The sequence below is a fragment of the Amphibalanus amphitrite genome, unplaced genomic scaffold (assembly GCF_019059575.1).
Source record: "Amphibalanus amphitrite isolate SeventyFive unplaced genomic scaffold, NRLGWU_Aamphi_draft 000262F_arrow, whole genome shotgun sequence".
In the NCBI taxonomy this organism is placed as follows: domain Eukaryota; kingdom Metazoa; phylum Arthropoda; class Thecostraca; order Balanomorpha; family Balanidae; genus Amphibalanus; species Amphibalanus amphitrite.
Genome location: NW_024881757.1, coordinates 215483 through 243385, shown reverse-complemented (window position 1 = coordinate 243385; position 27903 = coordinate 215483). Strand labels below are relative to the sequence as shown.

Here is a 27903-nt window from a genome sequence, read left to right as displayed (position 1 = left end):
AGGTTTTTGAGTTTTGGCCATGTCAGTTGGATCAAAGATGCTTATGTATAGCTAATACCCCATCGCCAATGCGTGGATGCATATTACATCATCATTTGCCGCATTTGAGAGGAGCAGCTGTGGGCCGCATCCTGCTTCGTGCCAATGCCCCTTGCGCGTTTTTGCTTCATGTTGACTGAATGGAAGCTTAGACGGTTCAGATTATGGTAATTGGCAAGAATATTTGGAATTACATTGAAATGGAGGCGGTGCCAAGATTCTTTTACTACTCGGCGGTGCACTGACCGAAACAGCTTCGAAAAATATGAACGGCATGTTGAAAAATGAGCCGTCCTTCATTCCTCCCATACCAGAGCGCCTCAGATTCGAAACAAGCAAAATCAAGGCAAACGGAATTTCGACACACAATACTACTCACCATCAGGTAATTCGAAATTCCGGTAAAAAATTAAAATAATTGATCCCGTGCAATCAGCTGCATGGCGGAATTTGCGTACGACGAAGGATTTGGAATCACTTCCCTTCGATATGGAAACAACATTTGGAGAGTAAGTGGCGCTTTTGCTGCGTTTGCGCAAATTTGTGTACTTTTTGCTGTGTGGGTGGTTAGAGGGGTTAGGGGCAATTTCGTCGTTTTTTTCAGCACTTAAGGTAGTATTGGCTGAGCCGCAGTCAACAAAAAAATGAGCTTAAAGGAGAGAAGTGTCTGCACAGGGGCCTTCTGCAGTGCGTCGGCAATCGCAGCCACTGTAATTCTACCGGTCGTTTTTGTCCAGAAATTTCAAAAATTCGAATTTTTCTGTAAAAAAATACATGTCATAGTTAAAAGGAAAACTTTGTCACCATCGGATTCCTCGCACCATTGCGCGTCGAATGATATGTAAAACGAGTGAGGACTGAGGAACAACTCAGTAGGCGGAACTATGGTCAAGCGTACCCATTTTCGGGAACGCATTTTCGTTCCCATGTTTGGGAACGATAAACCCAAATATGGGAACGCCATGTAGGCATTATTTAAAACAAGAAAAAGAACTGTTAAATGACGTCCAAAAAATATAAAACGATCGTGAACCGCCTGATAGTTGTCTCAATATTGTTGGGAAAGAGTTTGATATTGTAAGGCCCATCGTAGTTTCAAATCGTTCCCCTATTTCTAAAGCAGTCCATCACCCGGGCCGCGAGCCCAAATTTGGGAACGCTCTCGTACACTGGCGCTGCAAGCGTTCCTTATTATGGGGACGGCGTACCCAAAATTGGGAACGATTTCACCGACGCCTTTCAGGGGCTCTTTTCATTAACAAGCATCACGTCCAACGCCGCAAATTATTGTTAACGCAACAATCATCAGATGACCTTTCCGGCAGGACCGTTGCATGTTTCGCCCGGTCTTCTGCGCTTTTATTCCCGTCGATCTCGCAGCGGGCACGCCCCCCTCTGCAGGATTACGTAATCCACAACGCTCAGCGATGTTCAACAAGGTCTTCCATACCTATATCCACCGTCCGCGCCGAGGGTGGAGACATGTCAAGCACCTGTCTGCTAATCACCGAGAGTTGACGAGCACAAGAAGTATCCAAAAATGGGAACGCTGAATATGTTACACCCTCAAAACACCTAGTCCCAATGAAAATCTAGTTTTTTCCTTTCTTAATGAGTGTAAGTGGCAAAAGGCCTGGTAGGATGGGCACGAGGTATGATCGAAATCAGCATAAAAATTATAAATAAGCCACACAGAGCGACCTATATCAGAGAAATTCCCCCCAAACGATCATGCTTAGAAACGCCGAAGACAAAAACCACGCTCATGACGCTGCTTATAAAACAACGCTAAACAGCTAGCATCCAAATAAAATATGTCTTTCAGGGCTGATAAAATACAGCTGAATGATTTTAAACCACTGAAACTGAGTTTACAACAGTAGTTCGGTAAAATCACTGACGTTCCACGCGGTAGATCGCCCCGACACCAAAAGTCAACAATATTACCTCGGGACTGTCCGCGTGTTCGCTTGCATATGTCAGCATCTGGTGTCGCTAGAATGAAACTTCATAACCAGGCGAAAATTATTATACTTGACCTCAAAATGTAAAAAATGCTTCATTTTCCTTAAAATTGCATGTTAAATGTCGTATAACCGATATTTCCACCATTCTGTCATTTTTAAAAAATCATTAAAAATATCATTCCACGGTCAATTTCCTTGTTCCACGGTCAGATTAAAGATAACTTTATGGAGATTTAGTAGATACTTAAATCAGCGTGCACTTTTTTGAGACGTGATGCACTTTTGAGTTTTAGTGGGCGAACGGCCGAAAAATTGCCTTCCGTTCTCATAAATGGGAACGCCCGTTCCCATATTTGGGAACTCCGTTCCCAAAAATGGGAACGTTCCTATATTTGGGTACTCATGACCATAGTTCCGCCTACTGAACTAGGGAAAGGCAAAAGTTGGGACGCTGGTGAAAACAGGGTGCCGGAGGCCATATTAGTCACGTGACATTTGGAACTTATCCCCCATCCGTGGGCCTTCTAGATTCTAAACGTCGCATGTGAATTTCACGAACCTTGATCAAATTGCCCCAGGTGCCCTGTTTTCACTGTCGTCCAAAAGTTAATCCTGCCCCACAAAAGTTGATTTTGCCCCCCGCCCCAACCGAAAACCTCTGGCGACGCCTATGTATTTCACGCACTTGACTAGGTCTGTGCATGAAATACACTTGAGGACACCTGAGTACAACTGAGTACAAAAACTGACAGCTTGCTAAAAAAAAAAAAACAGATCGAACAGAGCTTGGGTTCTTGTTTTATCGTCAGACCCTATGAGATCACAGATCCAGGATATCAATATATTTTCCATGTGGGACCCAGACGGACAGCTCCTAACTTGTCATTTGCTTTGAGTTCCATTGAGATCATAGATCCTTCACTGAGATCCATCTACATTTTCTGCTGCAAAGCATTGCATAATTGAATATTGATGATTGATGTCCTCTCCGTGGCCGAGTGGATAAAAGCGCGGGAATTCGACGCTTAGCCGGAAGTGAAATCACGGTTCAAGCCCCCGTGCGGGCGGCCACATTTAGCTCCTACGTGTAATGGCGTGCGTGTCTGTGGCAGGGGCCGCACGGCCGCACAGAAGCCAGGTAACGTGAGTGAGCAGAGGGGACCGTGTCCAGTCGTGAGGGCACGTTAAACGTTCGGACAAAATTCTGCCATACAACTGGAATTGCACGATCGGGTGGTGGGGTCAGGGTCAGCACAACAAGCTATGCTTAGTGCGAGCTCTGATTCCTCAAATCCACCCATTCAGCCATTCGGACTAAATTTATAAAAAAAGATGTCTCAGTGCTGGCGCAGAGACACCCAGGCAAAGTGTATTGTAGTGCAGAATGCAGATATACTGAGTTGAGTTGTGGTGGGGATTTTGTGTACAGTGGTGCAGCTGCAGGCACCCCACAATCCCCCTTGGTCTTTTAATCTCATTGCTTGTTTTTCCCCTACAGATACTTTGCAGTTGTTATTAGTGATAACTGACGGCGAACAACCACCGCCATGGACGTCATAGTGGCAGCTCGGAAGTATATCACCAAGATGATTGACGAAAGCGGGCCAGGCATGAAGGTGCTGATGCTTGACAAAGAAACTGTGAGTACCTACCACCCAGGGCCCTGTTTCGTCCGATATCAGGTGGTCAATGTGATTTGAGGGTACTCAAAATCATGTTTTCACACCTGGTTTCGTAATGCTGTCATGGCTTAATCAGACCAGCTGATACAGCCCATGTAACTATTATGCAAGGATGCATCCAAAACAGCTGCAGTCAAATATGTCTGTATGCCATGTAGGTAATCTAAGTTTTTGGAAAAGCACCCGTAGAAGGGACAGTTTTCCTCCTTCATGAGCTGTTCACACACACACCACTCACTCACGCTGTCCGCCGACACTGACCCCGTCTAACCTTATTGTTTATTATTGTTTATTGTTTATTGAACACTTAAGAACTCATCCATACAACATGGCTATTCTTGAGTTCGTGTCATAGGAGGTGAAAAAGTAAATACAAGGGGATGGTGACGCAATCCAGCACACATAAAAAATACAAAACCCACAAGCACGCATACTTTCTAAAATTGGCCCAGACGCCGTTTCACATTCCTTTTAAAAGCGCCCGGTGGTTGCTCCCTGACAGCGAGAGGCAGGGCATTGAAAGCCGACACAGCACGGTACAAAAATCTCCTTCGGCCGGACTCGGATCTTATCCGTGGAAGAGCGAGGTCTGCGTCCTGCCGTGTGTTGCGCTCTCTCCCTTCTCCTACTGTGGAGAGCTGCTCGGCGATATCCTGAGGAGCGCCGGTCACCAACATGCGCTTGAGTAGGCACAGAGTGTGGTAAGTGACCAGTTCACGAGCCGGGAGCCAGGTGAGAGTTCTAAGTGCGTCACTCACGCGGTCGTGCTTGCGCCGCCCCGTGATAACTCGTGCACCGAAGTTAATCACCTTTTGAACACGAGACATGTTTTTGGCGACCGCAGTACCATAGACACTGATACAATATCTCACGGTTGACAGAACCAATGCGTTGACAATAGTGATGAGAGTCTCTTTCGGTAGTCTATATCTGGCATGACTAAGACCTATAAGAAGACCAGTGCATCGTCCGACAAGCTGATCTATATGGTACTCGTAAGACAGCGTGCGGTCCATCACCACGCCCAAGTTTTTGACGCGATCACTCTCGTGGATGGTACTGCCGCTCACGGTAAGGGTAACAGGCGGAACACCTCGTAACATTTGGCGCGTACCCAAAACTATAACCTGCGTCTTGCTGGAGTTCAGTTTCAAGGAATTTTGCATAAACCAGCGATGCAGGGTGTTTAGTGCACACTCCATGCGATGAACCAGTGATGCGATGTCACTTTTTCTGCCCGTAACGAGGAGCTGAGTATCATCAGCGTATTGAACGATGGTCACCTCGCTCTCTACGTACAAACTGATGTCGTTCGAGTACACGGTGTACAACAAAGGTCCGAGCGAGGTACCTTGGTACACTCCAATCGGGTTTCTCATCGGTTTGGAGGTCACCTGTTCGTTCTGTGGCGAGCTCATTCGAACGTATTGAAAATGATCCGAAAGATAACTTTGGAACCACTCAGTGTTCACTCCATAAAGTTCAAGTTTTTGAAGCAATTTGGCGTGATTCACAACATCAAAACATTTACTCAGGTCTAACAAGACAAGAAGACAGATATGACCCTGATCCATGGCCCGATGGATGCGATCGGTAATTTGAATAAGTGCCGTTTCGGTAGAATAGTTTCGGCGAAAGCCATGTTGGGCGGAAGCAAGAAGGCAGTTGTTGACGAAGAAAGAGTACAACTGTTCGTGAACTAGCCGTTCTATGATCTTTGAGAGACAGGGCACAAGTGAAATAGGGCCAAAACTAGATGGGTCGGTGAGAGCACCGACTGACTTGTAAATGGGCTGTATCACGGAGAGCTTCCACGGCGTAGGTACTGTACTGGTGACCAAACTAGTGTTAATTACGCAAAGGATCACATGTGCTATCGCGTCAAAGCAGGATTTCAAAAACTTCATCGTAATCCCGTCTGCATCACACGCCCCGCTGCCGTTCATGCACAGTACCGTAGCACGCAGCTCTCCCATAGTGACAGGTCTCACACGGAACTGAGCGGTGGAGACACGGGGGAGTCGAACAGGCAGCTCACGGAAATCGGGGGGACGCGCAACAGTAACCTTCCTTCCTCCTCAGACGGGCATCGTGAGTATCGTGTTCGCCCAGTCGGAGATGCTTCAGCAGGAGGTATACCTGTTTGAGCGTCTCGACTCGGACCTCCCGCCGGACGTCATGCGACACCTCAAGTGCATCGTGTTCGTCCGGCCGACCCGTGACAACGTGGCCAAACTGGCCAGGGAGCTGCGCAGGCCCCGATACGGCTACTACTATGTCTGTGAGTGGCTGAGAGGGATGAGGTGGGAGTGGCGACATCTTGGCTATGGGTGGTGTAGAATATCCGAGGCGAATGCGAGAGTCGGATAAATGTAAGAGTATCGCGCAATGGGATGGGAACTGTCACTCAATGGATAACTCTATCTTTTTCCAGCTGATAACTGTGAACACTTGAACAATTCTTGGTCAGGTGAAACAGTTTATTAACAGTTTAACAGTGAATATGGTATGTTTCTCTTTTGGTTGACTGTGTTACGGTCCTATATCTCCAAGCCATTCACCTAAAAACTAAGACCTCTAGGATAGCTCTCACATCTCTGACGGCGTCATTAAGCATCGCCGATGTTACCCGACTCTGTGCGTTCAGCTGGCAGCAGTCCTATCCCCAGCCTCCGTGAACCCGATCGTCGCGTCCTCTACATTCGCCACAGTAATTTCCTTCAGCTAGGTCAATCTCGGTCATAGGCCTCTCCAATCCATCCCCAGGCCTAAAATTGTGATCACCTTCATACCACCAGACTTCAGAACCGTGACCACTGGCACTGACCGCATGTGCCCTCTCCGTGCTGCACCTGGCTTCAATAATGTGACCGTGGCCGCTTTGCTCCGCTATGCTCCAGGCGTCAGTACCGTGACAGCCCCCTCGCCATGTCTCTCCAGACTTCAGCACCGTGATCGCAGCCTGACCGCACATGCCCTCACCTTGTCTCTCCAGTCTTCAGTATCGTGACCACTGAGCACCGCTCGCCATGCCTCTACAGACTCTAGTAATGTGACTTAAGTAGTAATGTGACCACTGACCACCCCTTCGCCATGTCTCTCCAGACTTCAGTAACGTGATTGCCAAGGCCGACGTGAAACAGCTGGCAGAAGCGGACGAGAACGAGCTGGTGCGAGACGTACAGGAGCTGTACGCCGACTATCTGGCGGTGGGGCCGCACCTGTTCCACCTGGGGATGCCCAGCTGCAGTCAGGGTGAGGCGAATCGTTAGGGGTGCTAGCTCAGCAGGGTGAGGTGAACTAGTGGGGTGAGGTGACGGAACGAGGTGACCGAACGGGTGAGGTGAACTAGGGGTGCTGGGAACTAGGGGATGAGGTTATGTTCTATGTCGTACCACTACCCTAGGATGGAATGTGACCAGTAACCATCACTAAAATATGTTCTCGACTTCAGTATCGTCATCGTGAACACCCTCTAGTTGTGTCCATCCATACTTCAATCGTGTAACCTTCTGTGTGAGACGACTCCGCCAGATAGGCCACGGAATTCCTACATTAGATACAAAATAGGGTGAGGTAACCCAATCCCAGTTTCTGGCTCCCGTTCGGATGGATTAGACCATAATTGAACCCGCCCCGAGCACCGACTTGTGCTGTCATGTGTTGCTGGTGTGGTGGCTTCCAGTGTCATTGCCGTGTCTGTTGCCAGGCTCTGTGGAGCGATTTCCAGGCCACAAATGTCTTGGTGTTCCGTTCTACAGTTGCTAACTGAGGAAGACGTCTCTATGTCCGTTTGTTCAATACCCTTCCGGTGTCTGTCCGCGAATGCTCGTCGATGGTTTTATGGCTAATCGTAACTGTAAATGTGTCTCTCTGATATGTGATCTATATCAGATATGTCATCCTGCCCAGTCTCAGACGGTATTATTGCATGTCTGGAGGGAGGTTTGCCGACGTCTGTTGACGTCACACCGGCTGGTTACTGATTCAATCGCCGCTGTCATAGATGTGACGCCAGATCCGGGTCTGGGTCTGTTTCCAGGTCTGGCCTGGACGCAGCCGAGTCTTACGCGCGCCACGCAGGGACTGGCCGCCGTGCTGCTCTCGCTGAAAAAGTGTCCCGTCATCCGATACCAAAACTCGTCCGAAATGGCCAGGAAGCTGGCGGAGAGTATACGGGTCAGTGGGGGGGGGGGGGGAACAGGGTCAGGTCAGAGGGGATTTAACCCTGTGTTCGCTCGATGCTTTGTTTGTACTGGATATCTGCCCCAGCGCAGATCACCACACTTAGACCAATAGGCCAGCGGCCAACTTTGGACGGGAAAACGTTCACATTTTGGCCCAAACCACGTCTTGGTAATGTACTGAAGTTCTCAAAGGAGGCAATACAAACGGCGCGCAGACGAACTGGTGTAACAAATGGCACAATAGCATGGGACGACTTGGCCTAGACTTTTAAATACATCACATCGAATGTTACACCGATTATCAACGCACGATACATGCGAGTCCACTGCCAGCCCACGATGTATAGGTTTTTGTTGTTGACTTTAATCCGATTTCTCGATGTAATGTCAACAGATGTCTTCTTTCTGATGATGTTTATGCTCAGTCCACGAACTTGATTTGATACTGGTTTCAAATTGAAGCCCGACTGCGCTTACGACATACCCGGGCTCGGGCAATCGGGGTTTATGTACGTCAGTCTGGACAATAATGAGCTTACGTTAAAAGGAGGGCCAACGACAAAAGCGCCCTGCTGTGCATTTGTAGTTGCTTCCAGGAGCGGAACTACCTCGAAATGCGCGTCTGTCTGGAGCTGGCCTCGATGTCTGGGATTTGTTTCAATATTTGCTGTCTGGAGATCACAGATTCCAAAGATGACAAGTGACACAAAAACGCATCGGAAATGCGCTTCAACGTGGACGTGTCTTTGCCATTTGTTGTAGAAAATCGAAGTGCTTTTATCGAACCTGAAAAGTAACCACTATTTTATCCCGTTTGCCTAGGCACATTTATTCCCTTGCTTTCGATGGCCCGGTGTTTTATCGGTCTAGTGCACCATCCGAACCCCTCGATCCTGAGTGAGGGAGAAATTCACCGAGTCCGTTCAGTACACTAACAACGGCCGACCCCAGCCTGTTGTGATATACTCTGAATTCAGGTGGCGCTCCGCTCCGGAAACTCCTGATATAGTGTACCCCATCGATGGCAGGGAGATCAGGCGCGGTCGTCCCGTATCCGACGCCCATGCGGCCGCCTATAGCTGCTCCTTCGGGGCGGCGGTCGCTATATTGGACCGTGTAGGTCGCGCGCTGTCTTATATATCGGCCCGGAGATGACTCGTTGGGTCCCTGCTGGGTCAGCGTGGGTGAAATCGATAGAATATGCAGTGCCGGAGAACCGTAGTCTCCGGCAATTTGTCAAACACAAGTTGTTTGACTTCGCATATTTTTTCATATTTCCAGTCATGGGTGTATCACAAAAATGAAATAACAAACCAACTCGGAGTGGGAATTTTGTTTGTTTTGTGTTCAACAAATGACAATGAACCCTTTGGTCTCCAGTCTTGTGTGCAACTTTCACAGCTTCAGTGATCTGACACCTCATTGCCCATCTCACATCCATTATAAGTATTCTTTGTTGTTTGACTGACCAGCTACCGTGTCCGACCCGACAGCTGACCTTCACCAAGGAGGCGACGCTGTTCAGTTTCCGTCGCGCCGAGCCTCCGCCGCTGCTGCTGATACTGGACCGGCGGGACGACAGCGTCACGCCGCTGCTCAACCAGGTACCAACGGCGCCGGCATGTGCGGAGGGTGGCTATGAGAACCGAACTGGGGCAGGGGAGGGGATGAACTGACAAGGGTGCAGACTGGCGAGGCGGGCTAGAGACGTAGGGACATGGTGATATTATGTGACAAGGACTGAATTGAGAGGGACAGTGGCCGGGCTGGACTGGGACAATGATGGCACCGATTTGGTACACAATGGTGAAACTGAGCTGCAGAGACAGTGTGCGAAGTGCTGTACATAGTCTGTTGCATTTAGTTATGGTGATGCACGCTACCTCTGCCGTATGTGGTAGCTTGGTAGCTTGCATGCTCTATCCCGACTGACTCGTTGACACCGCCCCCTCCTCCTGCCGCAGTGGACGTACCAGGCGATGGTGCACGAGCTGCTGACCATCAACAACAACCGCGTCAGCCTGGCCGAGGTGCCCAACGTACCGCCCGAGCTCAAGGAGGTCGTCATGTCGGCAGAGCACGACGAGTTCTATGCTCAGGTGGGAGGGAAATCAAATATGAAACGCTTCGTGACGGTCAGCCTAGCTTAAAGGTGTTAGGTATGCTAAGAATAAATTGACATTGCTTAGAATTCAGGACTTCATGACAATGGCGAAAAATATTGCTTTGGTGAATTTACCCGCAGGGCATCATGAGACATTCCAAATAACGAACGTCGGTTGCACGAAAGAACGACCAGTACGGGTGAGCGTCCACCGAAACGATAATATTTTCATCATTTTGTGATTCGGGGAGTTGCATTTTGTAATCGGGCCGATATTTTGTATTTGTGCTTCGCATCTGAAGCTAATTTTGCAATGAAAATTTTGCAGCGCACTGTCGTCATGCCAATCATTTTATTAACTATCGGCTCAATTACAAACGTCATCAGCTGTCCTCTGAGGTCTGTTGGAGCTCCTCAACGTCTTTGAGTTCAAAGTCCTGTGCGATTTCCACAGAATTTGTTCTCAAACTTTGGCGAGATCGGACAGACGATTAAAAGTCTGATGGACGAATACCAGAAGAAGCTGCAGAGCCAGAAAAAGGTGGAGAGCATTGCCGACATGAAGCAGTTCGTCGAAATGTATCCACAGTTTAAGGTGAGAGACAGGTCGCTGCTATGCTCGCTCGATGTCGTTCTCGTTTTCTGTAGTGGGGCTGCCCATGGTCAGGGCTGTGGTGTGAATTATTCCGCTACAGCAGAAGCTTTTCAATCACAGCATGAGAAAATGTTTTATTTGTATCGTGCTATTCGGCGCGGCTATGAAATTAATACCTGGATTGCTGTAAACATAATTCCGTTCGTCGTTCGAGCAATGTGTTGAGAAGATTGAATGGTGATTATAGAATAAGTGGATTATATTTAGCAGGCGGTAGACAATCGGCACCTGCACCTTCCATCTTGTTTCAGATGTCGCAGTTTTCAAACAAAGAAGCGTTTTCATTTCCATCGCGTCCACGTCTATTTAAGCTCAAGGGCCTTGAATAAAAAGCCAAAGATGATCACCTACTAAGCTTACATAGATATTTCGCTGAATCGTTAACATTATTATTATTATTCAAGGTGGAATTTTTATATAATTATGAAAGGAAATTCGTTGGCCATCCGTCCTTTACGGTCTTCAATTCACTGAACATAAGTTAATTAAGCCTTACCTCTTAATCAAAGTTCAATATTTATCTAACATATTGCAAAGCTCAACCGAATTATGTTTGAATTGAATTTACACTCATTTGAAATGAACTGATGGCTCCATTGCCATTGAGCGCATTCGGTACTTGTTGTGTTTGAATCATGATCGTTAATGAATTAATTAATTGTGAATCGTTGGATGTAAATCCACTATACTGTTATCGTTTTTGTTACAAATTGCGTTGACGCAAGGCCTTATATCCCTGGTTATTTTGATAAGTATTGTGTCTGTCCGATGATAATCCTTCTGTTGAAACTTGGCGCTGCTGCGACATAACCAGCTTTGTGCTAACACTCCGGCTTCAAAGTTCCGTACGTTTTGCTTTAGTGAGTGAGTAAACATGCCTTAACCCTGTCTATTTCTGGTAAACTTACCCTGGTCCTAATATTACCCGAGATTAATGTTCATTATAATTTTCTAAAGCAAGGTCATATGTAGGGTACCTACATGGTACTCGTTCTTTGAGATATAAAAACAGGAAACAAGTAAAAGATAGTGTGGCATATAAGTAGCAACGAGTTGAATCTGCGTTTTATTATTGTTCGACTGCTCTGAACTGATGTATGAGTCGGCTTTCTAAGCCATAACAGGTCAGCTTTTGAATCAAGGCGCGGATGTTGAGCCTTTTGACAGCATCTCATCGCTTTGTATTCGCTTGACAGGCAGGTGAAAATTGTAAGAGCGCTGTGATGTGAGGGATGCAATTCCCAGTTCGTTTCTCTTGTTGCATTCGCTGTGTGTGCCTTATCGCTATATCCCACTCTACGAGTGCCGCCAGTCACTGTAAGGTACCGTTGAGTGGGCGCACTGAAGCCGGGCTCCATCCAGTTTTTACTGGTCAGTCGGCCTGCGTCACAGGTATAATGCACCTGAAGGCGGCAGCCTGGAACAAGCCGTTAACGACCAGCGATCAAAGTGGCTCTCTCTCGGAACCACTTGCGCACCTTGGCTCGTATCATTTTCCCTCCCACCCTCTGTGCTTTGTCGAGCGTTACCCGCGCATTTGCTAAATGTTCGGACTTTCCACGGGATAATACTCATAATGACAACACAACACGCTGCAGCTGGGAGCGAATGCACGATGTATGACGCATGTACACATAACCTCTCAACGATGGCCTTGTCTAGTCTAGGACACTTTTTGCCGCCTGATCCGCCGCTGCGTGACACTATTCGACGTAGCGTCACGAGTTAAAAACGCCACACTTGTCGTAGGTCGCGCAGGAAATTGAACAATCTCGCGACCGCTCGCTACCAGCGGGAAAAGCGCAGGCTCTGTCTGACCGTGCGCGAGGTGTCGGAAGTAACAGGCGTATGAGACCTTCTGATTGAATTTTGTTCTATATATGTCGGACAAGACTTGTCCACGATATACTGGAGAATGGTTGACCTTATTGCAATGCAATATCATTTGTGCTCTGGGAAAGCTGTAACGGAATCGTTCCGCGCCTATAACTAAAGCCAAAAGTGTGTTTTGCCTATTGACACGTTTTTAAAATGCATTGTTCGTGAATATAGGTAATACACCAGGTTTTCTCCTCTTTTTTTTACCGGCCATTGCATCGGTGCCCAATGCCCATCTTCGTGTATTGATGTAATTATTTATGTAGTCTGTACACTATGTGTATGTTTTTTAATCAAATCGTCTACGGAAAAGGCCTAACTAATACGGACTATAAATATCGAAATTACCCTTCCACCAGACGTCATCTTGCGACTGATCGATGCGGGTAAGTCTAGTTTGAAAAGTCTGCCTAAAACCAACTGGGTGTAAAACTAACGAATGGCTGCTCTGCAGTCCAGCGCGCGTGACAGTTTTATGCACGAAGTTCTGAAGCGTCCAATGACATGCTCTTGAAAACACCATAAACAAACTGACATTTACATAGACCACTTCTCGTGGCTCTGCAGCATGCTCAACATTCCTTTTCAGTTTTCCTCAAGTTTTCGGTCTTCTCACACACCAACGTGCGAGGCTGACGACTGGAGGCACCCCCGCCGTGGTGGTGGTCGTGTCTTTGACGGTGTCCGCGTCGTGTCCACACAAAATACTCGGTACGGTGTCCCCCCTGTATTCTGTAACCTTGTCTACGTCATGTCCGCAGAAACTATCCGGTATCGCTGTCCCTCTGTAACCCTGTCCGCGCTGTGTCCGCAGAAAATACCCTGCACGGTGTTCCCTCTGTAACCCTGTCCGTACTGTGTCCACAAAAAATGTCCGGCACGGTGGTGTGGTCCTTATAACCGTGTCCGTGTCATGTCCGCAGAAAATGTTCGGCACGGTGCTCTCTCTATAACTGTGTCCACGTCATGTCCGCAGAAAATGTTCGGCACGGTGCTCTCTCTATAACTGTGTCCACGTCATGTCCACAGAAAATGCCCGATGCGGTGTCCCCGTGTATTCTGTAACCGTGTCCACGTCATGTCCGCAGAAAATACCCTGCACGGTGCTCCCGCTGTAACCCTGTCCGTACCGTGTCCACAGAAAATGTCCGGGACGGTGGCCAAGCATGTGACGGTGGTGGGCGAGCTGTCCCGCCTGGTGGACCGGCACGCCTTGCTCGAGTGCTCCGAGACTGAACAGGAGCTGGCCTGCCACGACGAACACCAACAGAGCCTGCAGGTGCGTACCTAATGGAAAAGGCCACACAAACACCTTCAGGCTGAGCGGTGGACAATGGACGGATATGTAATGGAATATGAGCTAGATTGAAGATGAAAGGGATGTCGGCTGGACAGTGGACAGGTGCGATGTTTTGTCAGGATGTGATATACCACGTGTACATGTTCCGCTTAGTGTTTGTAACGAATCGACATGTTTTGCATAGACGCATACTAGCTTATCCATCCCGTCATTCTTCCAAGCTCAGATGGTCCCATGTATCCGCTAGTTTTACACTGACCTACCATGCAACCCGCCCTCAGACCCACTTTGTTGACTGCCCCTACTTGACCGCCCCGTTGGATCATGGTTGACTGTGCACGGATCGTTGACTGTCCCCGCCTGATCGTTGGATCATGGTTCCTCTTTACTTATCGTTCTATCTTTACTTATCGTTGACCATCGTTGACTGTTTACTGTTGACTCATGATCATCGCTGACTGTTGACTGATCTTTCACCGTCCAGCGGATCTACCGGCTGCTCAACTCTGAGAAGACTCGTGAGCTGGACGCCGTGAGACTGGTGATGCTGTACGCGCTGCGGTACGAGACGCACTCCAACAACGACATCAACCGGCTGGTGGACACGCTGAGGCGCCGAGGGGTGGACGACAAATATACCAAGGTGAGCAGCTGCTAGTGGCAGGGGAGGCGAGACGAGTCGGCCCCCGCCGAAGTTAGTTGGTAGCACTGCTGCTCCACGGCGTACATTTCCTACCAGCCCATAGGGTTTACATGATAAATGGCCTGTTTTCGGCGAGCGATATCTCGGTCAACCCTTGAAAGAATCGATGGTTCTTGGTCTCAAATGATAGATCAATGAATTTTCTTTCGACAATTCCTCTACCACTTTTCACGAAACCCAGCCGATCTTCTACGGCGTACAGGGTAAAGATTTCTCTGCACGCCAGCACCCGCGATCCGCCTCTCCGGTCGTCGGCGCGCGGTCCGCGGTAGCGCAGTCGGTAGCGTATCGGGCTACGGATCCGAGGGTCGTGAGTTCGAATCCTGGGAGCGCCGCGTGATTTTGGCTAGAATTGAATGATGTAGATTCTTGAATGCTTGCATAATCAATTATTAATAGCTAATTGAATGTATCTGCCCACTAATCGGCCCCTAAAACCTGTTATTTAAGGAATTTAAGAAATGAATGTCACGTGCGCGTCACGACTGCCAGCGTATTTACAAATTGCAACCGAGCTCCGCCGTAGGGTATTTTATTTCCGCCGTAGTGTATTTCACTTGGGGGTTTTTCTACCATACATCTGCCTGAGCTTAGGGTAATTACAATTTGTCGGCGACGTTCAAAAATGATGCATCTTTTTTCGCAGTATAGGATATCGCATGTGCATATTTCTGCCTTTTTGGGTGCGCTTTATCGGTTTTTCGTGAGTAACTCGCGTAAAAACCGTCCGATTGCGACGAAACTTTCAATACCCCCGATTGTATCAATTTTACACCTACCCTGAAAATTGCATGACCCTGACCCAAATGACCTCTGACCTGTGACCTTTTTCTCGAGACCATGTTTGGCCCGAATCGCGATTCGGCGTATGTCGGCTCGCATTAGCCGCGCGGTTGCAGTCTTCACGTGGTTTCAAGCGTTGAGACATGTGATATGATGCTGGTCCCATGCATTAGGGTGGGTGTCAAGGTCACCTGAAGGTCAGGTTAGCTCAATGACCTTCGATGACCTCGGTTCACTTTTTCGAGTTTTACATGTTTCTAGGCTAGTTTTTGGAGCTGATTTCGAATTTAGCAACCATTTGAACATCACAGGGGGTGTAACGAAATTATCCGGACACCATTCTTCCCGCTGTAAAAAAAAAACAATCTGGTACTTTTCCTTTTAACTGAGCTTGTAGCCACCTTTCATAAAAAAAAACACAGTTTACTCACCTCGTTTACTCACCTCGTTGGTTTCTGCATTTCTTTGGAGTGGTTTCAAAGGACAGTCAGAGAGGAAATGAGGAACCCACACAGTGGCGAATGTTCTGGAGCATTTCAGCCAATAGATTCTCCAGCACACTGGCTTTGATGCGGACCAACGCCGTCTAAACCTGTGCCTGCGGTTGAGCAGTGCTTATGGCGATTGGCGGGTGGCTCTTCATACACCTCCTGCTAAACAAGAGCCCACAGGTTTTCGATTGAATTGGGATCGCGACTTTTTCCAAGTCATAAGCGTTAGCCCAGAATGATTGAAGGTTCTATCGGCATCACTTCCCGTTCTTTTAGGGACTTTTAAGTAGCGCGCCGCCACGCATGAAGACAGCGTGGCTTGAATCAGGCATCAGTGCGCGTTCAGAAACCGTGCCCTCCTATGCCATCTGGTTGAGCGCCTCCAATCATGCTCCACCACCTTCCCTGGAAAAGCTCCACCCTTGCCTATGGGGCAAAATATAAGGGACAAAAACACAAAACAAGACAGATAAAAACAAAGCAAAATTAACTCATTACCTAATGAAATTCAGGCTGGAGCTAAAACATAGGTAATAGATATCTATGTCAAATTAGAATGAAAGATTAAAATCAACCTGACCAGCCCTTACGGTCTGACCGGGTCCTAACCACCTGACCTTACTTCGCCTAACTTGACCCAATTCAACCTAGCCTACCACAACACCTGCAGAGGTACCTTCCTGGAAAAATGACACCCAGGGAGATGACTGTCCAACTTATTGGAATACTACCATGATTGCTTGTCAAAATGTGTGTCATCATGCTCTTGTTTGACAAGTGATGTATAATAAATGTGATATTTAATAATTATCTCCTGACTGTTGACTGTTGAGTGATCAAAATATTCAAATAATCAGAGTACAATCCTGTGCATAGTGCACACTAATCATGTTGTTTTTGTGTAGGCCCTCTGCACATTGTTGTGTGCACTGCTATGTGCACCTTAAGTAAAAAAGTGACTGGTGGTACATGACAAAAGGTTGAGCAATTGTGAAGTTCATGCCCTTGGTCTTGCTGGTGCCAAATGCCTATATAGCTATAGCAGGATCAGTGAGGGTTGTAGACATGCTACATACATTGTGCATTGAAGATATTGGCACAAAGTTCATCCGTAATTACTATGCTTAACACCTAATGTAAGAAGCGACAAAAATGCCCAGATGATAAAGCTCTCTGGTCAACATCACACACATTTATTGACATACTTTGCAGGTACATATTTACATTCATGGCAAACACTTTTGATTTGATTCAGAAACTAGTTGCTAGTAAGCTTGCATTTTTGTAGGTACAACAACGACCATATATTAAATCATAAAAAACCTTCTCATGGCATTCATCACATACCTTTTTACAGAACAAGTACCTTACACCTAGCTACCATGCAATGATTCTAAAATTTGTCCGCAACCCATCTATATCTCAACTGACACAATGAATTTCAAATACCCTAACAAAACCTATAACTGTACATAAGAAGAATGCAATACTACAAGAATTATGAATTTCTGAAGTTATTCTCACATGCTGGAATGTTGAAACTCTACTTTTGTCGTCCATTTTCATGTTTGATTGAGCCATCATATAGAACTGTTTTCGTTCTTCAGTCACAAGCTTTCCCACAAATCTTGAATTTTTACACATCATCTTGAACCATGCTCCAGTCTTTCCAACAAGGTACTATGTAACATCAAAGCAATTTTGATTTGGTACAACAGCTTCAGATCATGATAGGCTTGAGCCTTGAGGTTTGTTACACCATTTGCCAGACAAATCTCTACAAAATGTGTATCAATTCCCAAACTAAGTAATTGATCATATCAGTATTTGCAGTTTCCACACAATGTTTCATAAAACTATTCTATGTTTATATAAAGAAACTCAAATAATCCACAAATTGTTATTAAAACACTCCCACTTCAAGAATTCACAGCGCCAATAACAGTACAAGTTCAGAAGCAAACAAACATTGCGCCACATTTCGTATGAAACGCGCCATCGTCCTGAAGTTTCTACCACAGACGGTAGTTCAACCGCAGCCGTAGTGCGAAACCCCTGCCCACCTTACCCCACGGCGGAGCTCGGTTGCAATTTGTAAATACGCCGACTGCCAACCACAAGCGCTACCATATTCTAGTTTGAGCTAACTTTTTGCTAGTCCCGACCACATATAGTAGGTTTTCTAGTAGTTATACTAGAAATTCCTACCAAAGTTCGTCCTACCCTTCACTCAATATACCCTGAGACGAGTAGTTCCGCCAAGGTGCGGTTCACACAGTCGCGCTGTTAGTGGCAGTGGAGGGGAGGGAACGCTAGGCAAGTATATATGCCTATTGCCTTCCAAGGTGAGGAGTGCTGCTAGTGGCAGGAGAGGAGGGGAGGAGGCGCTAGGCAAGTATCTATACCTAGGTGTAATCCATGCAGCGGCTTGCTAGTGGCCGAAGAGGGAAGGAGGGGAGGCAAGACAAGTGCGCGAAAAGGGGCGTGAAAGAGGCGATGACACGTAGGATATACGCCCACACTGACAGCGAATGGAATACGATGCGAGACAAGCACATACATCTAAGGTTAGCGTCTTCACTGGCTGAGAGGGGGAGGAGGAGTTGATGATAAGTACAGTTAAGTGCGGCTCACGGCGCGACTGGTCAGTGAAAGGGGAGAAAAGACGTTGGCATTAGTGTTAAGAGTCATGGAGACAGTCCTGGACCGCCATCGCTGTGTATGCTGAGAGGACGGGTGATGTGAACCGTATATAATCTCGGTTTATGTGCTCTGAAGAGCTCTAAGAGACTGGAGTGTTGCACTTACCCTGGGGATATCCATCTACAAACACTTCGCCTGCACTTGCCTCTGGCTGTTGCTAAGCTGTCATGTTGCTCAGTGCTCAGTTCGGTCAGTTGGAAGACGACGAAGCCGACTCGGCTCAGTTTACAATAAAGAAACAGCCACCTGACAGCTAGACGATCTCGTCAGCTACATTCTTTTTTTCGTCGGCCCGTTGTCAGTCCGTTGAGACTGACGACTATAGGTGGAGTTTCTGCCGCTAGAATGAATGTCTGAAGCATTGCTCTTTTGACGTAGATTTACATTTAGTTGATGCGGATGCTCATCAATTGCTCATCGCTGTCAATTCGTGCTTGTCTGTCGGCTCGGGTGTCTCTTTCATTCATTGACATCTGCTATTCTATAGCCACATGGGTTGTGGGGAAAAGAAACAGCTGGAGATGTCCGTTGTGCCCGACAGCATCATCAGAAAGCCTTGACGTTAATTAATTGTGGCAAGGAGTTGAATTTTTGCTTTTTAATTTAATTTTTGGCTTTATTGTTCACGATCGCGAACGTTTCTACAAGCTTTTATGTTTTGACTTTGCATAAAACGTCCGTGGCCATCAGTTTGTTTTTCGTAAAATACTAGACCTGCGAGTAAAAAGGAGCTATGAAAAGAAGTGTGTAAGAGCTTTTGCTTATAAATGTGAAGATACAGCGATATCCAGGCTTACACAGATTACACCACGTCCGGTTTTGTGCCGGACCTTTGGAGGCACGCCAGGTCTTCTTGGCTAAGGAGCGAAGCTGCTGTCATTGCCACTCGTGTGCGTAACTCCCCCTGGCTCAACACGATGTGCTACAGATAAACGTTAAGGGTCCAAAGAGCCGCTGCCAAATCGTACTATCGAATGCAGCCCGTTTAAAGTTAATGGTCCGGAAGCAGATGAGGTTGTTTGCCCACTTGCTCTAGCGGTCGCTGCTCTGTTATATGGACGTATGCTTATGGCTTCCACGTTTTTACTCACAGATAACGTATTAAATTGCATGCCTCATAATCTCAATTCACCTTCAAAACTCAAGTTGTGACATTGGAAGTACAGTTGCAAATACGCTATCAGCCTTTTAAGCCCGGATTGGTGGTAGACGAAAGCGTGCGTGGTTTGTGCGGTTTGATCAGATTGTCAAACACGTTCAGAAAGCATTATCAATGTATTTATTTTCATGTTCCTAGCTTATGTGTTAGCACATAGCCGCAACATTTGTTTCGTATTTTAAATTTATGCTCTCAAATTGCATTTTGAGAGGGCGTACCAGCGGTACCAAGCGACAGAAGCTAATCGCCGTCCCTCATCAAGAATAGGATACCTGTGTCTTCTCTTTATCTTCTCTTTATCTTCTCTTACCCTTTATCTTCTCGAGGATGCGCCACTATACTCGGCTACTTCGGATTCTAGATATCTGTGAGCAAACGGCGATTCAAAAGCCAACACTTCCACAGCGTTATCGGCTATCGTGGTGCTGGAAGTTTGTGTCGAAGCCCAAGGCTGAGTTTACGAGCTTGCCATGAGTATGGCAGCGGGACGTTATGAAACAATACCGTCAGAAAATAGCCTCTGAACCCCTACTTGGCGGAACGCTCTCAAGATCACGCTCATTGATTCTGTGTCTACAAAACCAAACGGATCGTAAAGCGACTTTCTTCCTTATCTTGCCCTCCATGATGCACATTTTCGGATGAACACCACGTATTTCAACTCGTCATGTGTGTTTGACAAAGCTTGCTGGACTTTATAAATCGCTATCGCTTTATGAGTACCTATGTTTAAATCAGGGCTGCGGAGTCTTATCTGAGTCGTTTAGAATCGACAGTCGAAGTCGAAGTCAATAGTGTATTGCTCAAAGTCATGCCCTACATATGTTTGCTTTAACCCGCGCCCGGCTGGGGGTCCTGGATTTTCATGCCCTGCTGGGGGGGGGGGGGGGGTATTTGAATACCCCAGGAGGGGGGGGGTGTTTGAATACCCCAGGGGGGGTGTTTGAACACCCCATTCTAACTCGGCTTCTGGGCCACGTAGCGATACGTGGAAGGCGGCGTTCGAAAGAGCGTCAAAAACAAAGAAGAAATCACTTTGGTCGCTTTTTGGTCAGGTCAAAAGTCAGGTCATCAGAAGTCATTGAAGGCCAAAATTCGTCCAGTTGTAGGTCAGATGTCGACAATTTTCAAGAAATCGGGCCATCGGCGCACAGCTCGGAAACTAATAAAGCTACAGCTCTGCGGAAAAGCTCATTTGATAGCCCTATTAACGCTCTTTCTGTTATATTCTCTCGGATTTGACCTACCGTCAACGGTTTTGCCTGCAGGGGGCAAAAACTGCCAAAATAGCCGATTTTTTTTTCGGAAACGATTTTTCTGCAATATTTTTTTACTCAAACCTTACACGCATTTTATTTTACCAGCATCGTGTTCCTCTCGTCAAGACGCGTCGAATGAACTATCCCTTGACCTTGAAATGTCAACTTGAAAATTTGACCTCAGGTCAAGGTCATGACCTGACCGGTAAGGGTTAAGTTGTATATCAGTCGAAATGTATCGTCGAGCCAAACACAACTAAGGTGTTTTCACCGCTCTAGCATGCCTCTATCAAAAGTTATTCGCGAAAAACAGTCGGACACCATCGGTGACCTGAGATGACCTCAGGGGCATCATAAAAAAGGGTCACGGGTGCCATTTACATGTTCAATGTGTCAAAGATTCCGTGTTTTAGAGTGTTTATAATGACTTCCGTCTAAAAAGGCGACTTTCAATTTTTCCCATTGACTGACAATGGGGAGGTTGCAAAATTGACCTGACGCTGGAACGGCGACGCTGGAACCTGTTTTTATTTTGCATGTTCTTAATGAAGTATGTTTTCGATTTAAAGTCTTGGAACGCACAAATGGTTATTTTGGGCTAGATAAACAGTTTTCCGACATAAACTTTACTCTCATGGTATGGACTTTTAAGTTGGATTTTCGAAAAAAGAGCTGGATTCGGAGTCGTAGTCGATTTTTGAAGCTGTAGTCGGAGTGGAAGTCACTAAAAAATCCATCGACTCCGCAGTCCTGGTTGAAATCCTTGACCTTGTGTAATTGATATGTTTGCATTCCTAATTACAAGTGCGAAACTGATCTTGTTTTACGTCCACTTCTCCGAGCACGGTGACAACGAGCGGTAGGAACGGCCTGTTCTGTAAAACGATCTGTTCTAAGTTTTTGTCTACCGAAATGATGAGACAGGTCTGTTTTTTTCTTCCTCAGAGGGCTCAATTTCGTGAAGGAAATAAGTTTCTTATATAATCAGAATGATCTCTTTACGTAACATGTTCGAAAAAGCGCACAAGTACTTTCAAGTGACCTAACTACATAGTCATATGCCCCAATAATGTGTGCATTCTTCGCTATAATAATACCATATCGCACGATTTATCCAATAAAGCTTTTCCGAAAATTGTCGGCGCCGTTGCGCCGGCAGACTCCAAATTGGAGGTTATCTGAGCGCATCAATACATCATCATTGGGTAGATCCGACCCGGCTGGGGATCGACCCTGTAATTGGCGCTGAAGCTGGCCGCTCTAATCACGATCGGACAGTGGACGCGTCGCTCGGAGCCAGGGTTCGGTGCGGACCGCTGCAGACACACCCGTCGGTGGTAATGGGTGCTCACCGACACTGCGCCGGTTCGCACCGGACAGCGCCGAGCGACCAACGAGGCCACTGATGGGTTGTCGACGGTCGACGCACTGTGGGCGGCTTAGCGCGTGCGATGCTAGAGTGGGAGCTGTCGAGGATGTCTCATGCCAGGCTTGTGCGGCTGAACATGTATTATGGCGGATCTGGCACGCAGGGGGGTGTCTATTTTCTTGCCATGGGGGGAGGAATGTTGATAAAGTCTTATTACAGTCCATACACGTTCGATAGAGGGCTGTTACGCAGGAGTGACGCTCGTTTTCTCGCCACAGCTGGTGTACCCGATGCTGGACTACGGCGGCGCTCGGGCCCGCGGCAGTGACCTCTTCGGGGACGACGACCCCGTGGCCGTCACCAAGCGCTTCTTCAAGGTCAGTGCAGCAGCAGAGGGCGGAGGACTAACCGCAATGAGCCGGTGAATGCCGCTTCGCAGAAGTGTTTGCCATGTTGCGTGGCCTTTAGAGTATGCATCGCGACGCTGAACTTCCTTGGGGAACGAGGTATTGAGTTGTAACAGCATGAAAGAGAATCCGCCACTCGGCTAGTAAGCTGGTCTAATCTCCCCTTACATTACTGCACGTATCCGCGGCTGAGCCGCCGCTGCATTGGACGTCATAAAGTCGCTTTTACGACGGCGCCGGCCAGCTTCAATCATCATCTTTCTACTTTTATATGTGTTAATTATTTTATAGGTTTCTCTCGGACATAAGTTACGTCACCGAGATTACGGGATGAGACTTGGTTGCCCCCAGATACATGAGACAGCGAATGCGTATTACAAAAGGTTTTTGTGTTGGGCGTCGGTCGTAATTATCGTCTGTTAAAGACAATAATATCGACAACCTATCAACGCCAAAATAAGTGTCTTGAACTCGCTATACAAGTGCGCAGATGGTAACATTTTCCTTTTTCCGACTGCAGTCAATTCAGACGTTAATTGCGCCAAATATGGCCTGATTGACGTACATTGAATGATTCCTTTTATAAAACGAGGCCCAGGTGCCCATGTCCCTCCTGCTCCCTCCCCCCCCCCCGTCCGGCCACACGTCCCTCCCCACTGACCACTAATCCCCGCTCGTTAGCGATGTATATTGTATAACCTTGTTGGCCGGCATCAGCCATGGCCCGAATCAATGCTAAGTGCACACCTGGCACCCACCTTCCCGGATCCACGCCCACGTCAATGTGCACGCCGAGGTACTGTTCCGTCTTTAGCCGCCTGAGGTCACGCGCAAACGAGCCTGATAATCACCACTTACAACTAGATTCGCGAAACGGAATCGGCGGCAATGCGTGTTCGCTGTTTGCACTGTTTAAACATGGTTCGGTGGAGCTCCATGGGCGAGTATCCGAGGAACGCCAGGTTCGCGGGATTTCGATTACCATGCGCGCTGATCTGAGTGTCCCTGATTCGCGGACTGTACGGTGGTTTCCCTAACCGAACCAGCATTCCTCCGCGGAATTCAGTGAGTGGCGTGCGCTAGTATTTGCTTTTGGCTTCCTCGACCGTTGGAACTGCGGTCCTTTGAGGCTCCAAATCCGCGAAGTTCGGCACGGCCCCGGCCCGGTCCCGCCGAGTCCCCGTGCTGGCGTTTGATCTGGAATTCCGCCTACCGCGTCGGTGATTAGGTTACGGGTCGTTCACCGTCGTGTCTTAGCGGTTCGTTGTGACGCCGATCGCACTGATACCAACCGCGATGCGTATCTGACAGGGTGTGAAGGGCGTCGACAACATCTACACGCAGCACAAGCCGCTGCTGTCGCGTCTGCTGGACGACCTGCTGAAGGGCCGGCTGAGGGAGACTGCCTACCCCTACCACAGCAGCAGCTACAGCCAGCCGCTCAGGTGGGTCTCAGTCCTGGTGGCGGCCGCTGATTCGCTGCTCTATAATTAGCTGACACTGTTGCTAGCCGGGGGTAGTCATTAGCTGTTACTGGGTGGCAGCTGTGTGACCTTCGGGTGTTTAGTTTGGTTCACTGATGGGCTGTTTTCCAGCGCGGCGGCTTGGCGTTTTCGGTGGGTGATTAGCTTTGGCATTGATTCCTGCAATGTACGAGTAAAGCCAGTGAACTATTACTCGGAGGGTGGAAGGCTCACATCCCGGGGTTATACGTGCCTGACCCTCATAGAACCTAAGCACGATAATGGATTGTTGATCAGGTTTATGGTGGTCGCCAATGCCATGGAATCTTAGAGGTGTAATGAAGCAGATCAACACTGAAATCGATCTTCTTTTAATGAGACGAAAAAACTGACGCATCTTCTGGCTTATTATGCTTTCTCTGGCTTGTTCGCCCTTTATTCTATCGCTCATCGTAAATATAAGTTTTTTTTTTTTGACAGAAAATTTCTAGAAAGAATACGAATTGTCTTTATTGACAGTGTTCCGGAAGTTTCTTTTTGTAGCTTAAAACTTTAATGCCATTTAACTAGTTGCATTGAACTACTCGACTGTGGAGTAGGCACTACGTTCAGCTGCAAAAACACTTGTGATGCGGCCTACCTCTCCAGGATTCCACTGCAAAGCATGGAAATGGCTGTGTGGGACGTATCACTGGATATCACCAAAGCCTTTAAAAGCCTGAGTGCTTACGGTAAACATACACTGTCCACGTGCGTCGAATATTTATTTGACCGAGCCGATGGCAACTCGCGCGCGATAGCTCCCCTGCCTTCGCTGGCTGAGGCTGGATGCCTGGGACATAGACTGTGCCGCAGTGTGTCGGTGTGCTGCGGAACAGCCTACCATCCCAGTGTCTGATCTGACTCCGCTCGTCTAGTCAGTCGCCGGCTGGGCCGCGTGATTCAGGTGCCCATTCCATTGCACCGACTGTACAATATTTCAAGGCTCCTGCGTTACACGACTTTTAGTTATTTTATAATTGTCGTGATCGTCAATGATCTACGTCAATCAGGCATTTATTGTCGTACATCATGCAAATGACGAACACAGTGTGCAATACATCACTCAAGTAACGGTGAAGCTCTCCTGATTTATGTCCTGCTCCGTGATTGAATGAAGCTCTGAACACTGCCGACGCTATCGACTTGATTGAGGGGCTGGGCAGGCATGCTGTCCTGTCTTTATCCAAATATTAATTGTCTGCGTCATTTTTATTTATCTTTGTGTCTAGCCTTATATTTACTGTCTGTCTTCCTTGAAGTTCGTCAATTTCCTGCGCTGTGTACTGTTGTATGTTTCTTGTCGTGCTGTTTATTGCCTGTACGGTAACACGGTACTGTGTGTTCTGTATTGTGTCCTCGAGTTACATTCCGTGCTCCTAAGTAACATTATTTTATTTTTCTTAACCCATTTCTCTGACACCGCATGCCATCGCCGTCCTTCCCCTCCCTGACGCCGCCACCGTCTGTCACAGGCCGGTCGAGGTCATCGTGTTTATGATCGGCGGCGTCACCTACGAGGAATCGCTGGCCGTGCACCAGGTCAACAGCACCGTGCCGGGAGTGCGGGTCCTCCTGGGCGGCACGTGCCTCCACAACAGTCGCTCCTTCCTCGACGAGGTACTGACGGCCACGCAGGCGGCGCACGCACTACAGGCACGCGCCACGCGCAGCTGAGAGACGACGGTACGGGCAAAACGGGACCGAACCGCGCGCGAGTGAGTGATAACTTAATGGGAAGATGGAGATTAGTCGATTTGTGTTTCCAGAAAATCGTATCTCGCATGTGTTTTACGATAGTCATGTTGTATGTGATTATATCAACGTTCGTAATATTGTATTGTACTTGGTTTGTTGTAAGGACTACGTTTCCATGACGGTTTTGCGTTCTGGAAGTCATCATATGCATTGACATGTGGGGTGAGTTTACGTACGAGAGGCTCGAGCTTCGTATGTCTTTTTCTTGAGCTGACACCATGTGTGCGTTCAGTTGTTTTGTTAAGGCGAGAGCAGCTCGTCATGTCTGGGAGTTAACATGATGTTCCGTTGAGCTGAAAGCTTCGCTGTGTGGAAGGACGCTTTATATGTATTCGCAGAAACCTGTTTTGCATTTGTTGTATTGGTGATGTTTATGATATAAACTTTATCTGACGTTTTATTGAATGTCATTGAACGTGACGCAGTACCTCTTTGATGGAACGCAGTGCTGAGAGGATCATCTAAAGACAGATGAACAATATAAGTAATTATGAAGATATTTGTCGCATAATGGAAAAACACAAGAATCGTCATATGAGCTTCCCGCTCGCTCCCGCACCCACGCCAAAAAAGCAAAGGTGCGAGGCTCTTGAGCACAAAAACGCGTTACACAATCACCACCATCCAGCTTTTCCTTCTTCCATCACAGGGGCTGTGGAAATATATACGCAACGCGATGGAAATGAACAATAGCTTTCTTATTGCCAGTGTTTTTGCGTTGATAGCGCAGTTGAAACATCGTCTGAGATGGGTCGCAGATGGAAGGTTATCTGAGGCAATGATCTTAGCGGGAAGATAGCTGCGTCTCACAAAGTTCTTGGAAAGCAGTCATCAAAAGCAACAAATATAAACGTTGATTTAGTATGAGCACGTTTCGAGCATTGCAACTTTGAGTAAGAACATTTAATGATCCTTTTTCCGGAGTTCTAAGAGGCATATAGTCTTGTTTGCTGGTCTCGTCGGTTTTATTTCATTCGCAGTGTCGTTGCTTCCTCGGCCAGCTGCAGCTTATTGGGGCTATCCGCTAATGTTTTTATCAATGTCTCCGGAACAATGTTTGCTATCAAATAAAGCAATATGCCCATTACCCAGAGAGTAGCTTTTTGTGTTAGAGAACTTGGCAACGGCCAATCACACCAGTGATTGTCACATTACGGGCTAACAGCGTCGGAGATAAAACCGCCAGGCTGGGCATGCTTGTTGTCGATGAGGGTGGTTGGAAGCCGGTGCGTTTCGTGGGCCGTCACCTGTCTGTGCAACTGACTTTGATAGGCATTCTCAACTACCAAGTTATTAGCATTCTTCTATGATTATATACGTTTTGGTAGCGAGACAGTTTCCGCCAGTGTCACTCAGAGCATTATGTTATTGAGGCGGCTGAAGAAGATAGCATATGGATCCTTTGTTGACTCATAATTGTTTTCGAGTGATTACGTTGTTTGCGCATTTCTTCTAACATTGAAGTGTGTTATGTTTTGTGTGGATTTCGGTGTTTTACTTTTCAATGACTAAGAGTATACGTAATACGTATATCCTAGATAGTGACCTTCTCACGATTTGTTGTTATGTTCATGCCAACAATGAGAAGCACTGCATGCCTTGCTAATGCCAAACTCCCATCGATCAACTTGGTATTCATTCGAACAATCCTCGGCCACTTCAGAGACGATACATTGGCTCAGCGGAAGCCGTCTAGCGGTGCATATCATGACGTACTTAATAGGCAATGTGCCGTGTTTGGCTTCCACTTGGAAATACATCATTTGATAATTCGCTTGCCATGATGGCAATTGATGAATAATGGCCTCAGTGCCCGCTGATCAGTGTGCTGACATTACGTGATTAAATTCAGTTAGGTTGCACCTTGTAAACACAATGATGAGTTACGTGCACACTCCAATCGCCAATGAAGTATGTACCCAGACCCACTGAGAATGCCATCGAGACCTCCCCAATC

At 47.4% G+C, this 27903-nt stretch overlaps 1 protein-coding gene across 4 annotated transcripts; it reads left to right on the top strand.

Moving 5' to 3' along the window:
• The first annotated feature begins 568 nt into the window (after positions 1–568).
• Positions 569–26344, top strand: LOC122386773 (vacuolar protein sorting-associated protein 45-like). Of its 4 annotated transcripts, none has more exons than XM_043376324.1 (13): positions 569–598; positions 3505–3646; positions 5771–5969; positions 6794–6943; positions 7731–7867; positions 9369–9479; positions 9840–9974; positions 10434–10574; positions 13654–13791; positions 14297–14455; positions 22558–22656; positions 23998–24131; positions 25664–26344. In XM_043376324.1, the coding sequence occupies exons 2-13, from the start codon at positions 3554–3556 to the stop codon at positions 25863–25865; spliced, it is 1698 nt and encodes a 565-aa protein (XP_043232259.1). In that variant the 5' UTR covers positions 569–598; positions 3505–3553; the 3' UTR covers positions 25866–26344. The 4 variants fall into 4 exon arrangements, with proteins under 4 accessions (XP_043232259.1, XP_043232260.1, XP_043232262.1 ...); XM_043376325.1 differs by having other exon boundaries at positions 573–651; XM_043376327.1 differs by having other exon boundaries at positions 583–614.
• The last annotated feature ends 1559 nt before the right edge of the window (positions 26345–27903 follow it).

Bases quoted from the DNA above. Each gene is read 5' to 3' on its own strand.
- LOC122386773 (XM_043376324.1), top strand. From the start codon at position 3,554: ATGGACGTCATAGTGGCAGCTCGGAAGTATATCACCAAGATGATTGAC. The intron at 9,480-9,839 runs GTACCAACGGCG...CTCCTGCCGCAG, and splicing joins TCACGCCGCTGCTCAACCAG to TGGACGTACCAGGCGATGGT. The intron at 14,456-22,557 runs GTGAGCAGCTGC...TTCTCGCCACAG, and splicing joins TGGACGACAAATATACCAAG to CTGGTGTACCCGATGCTGGA.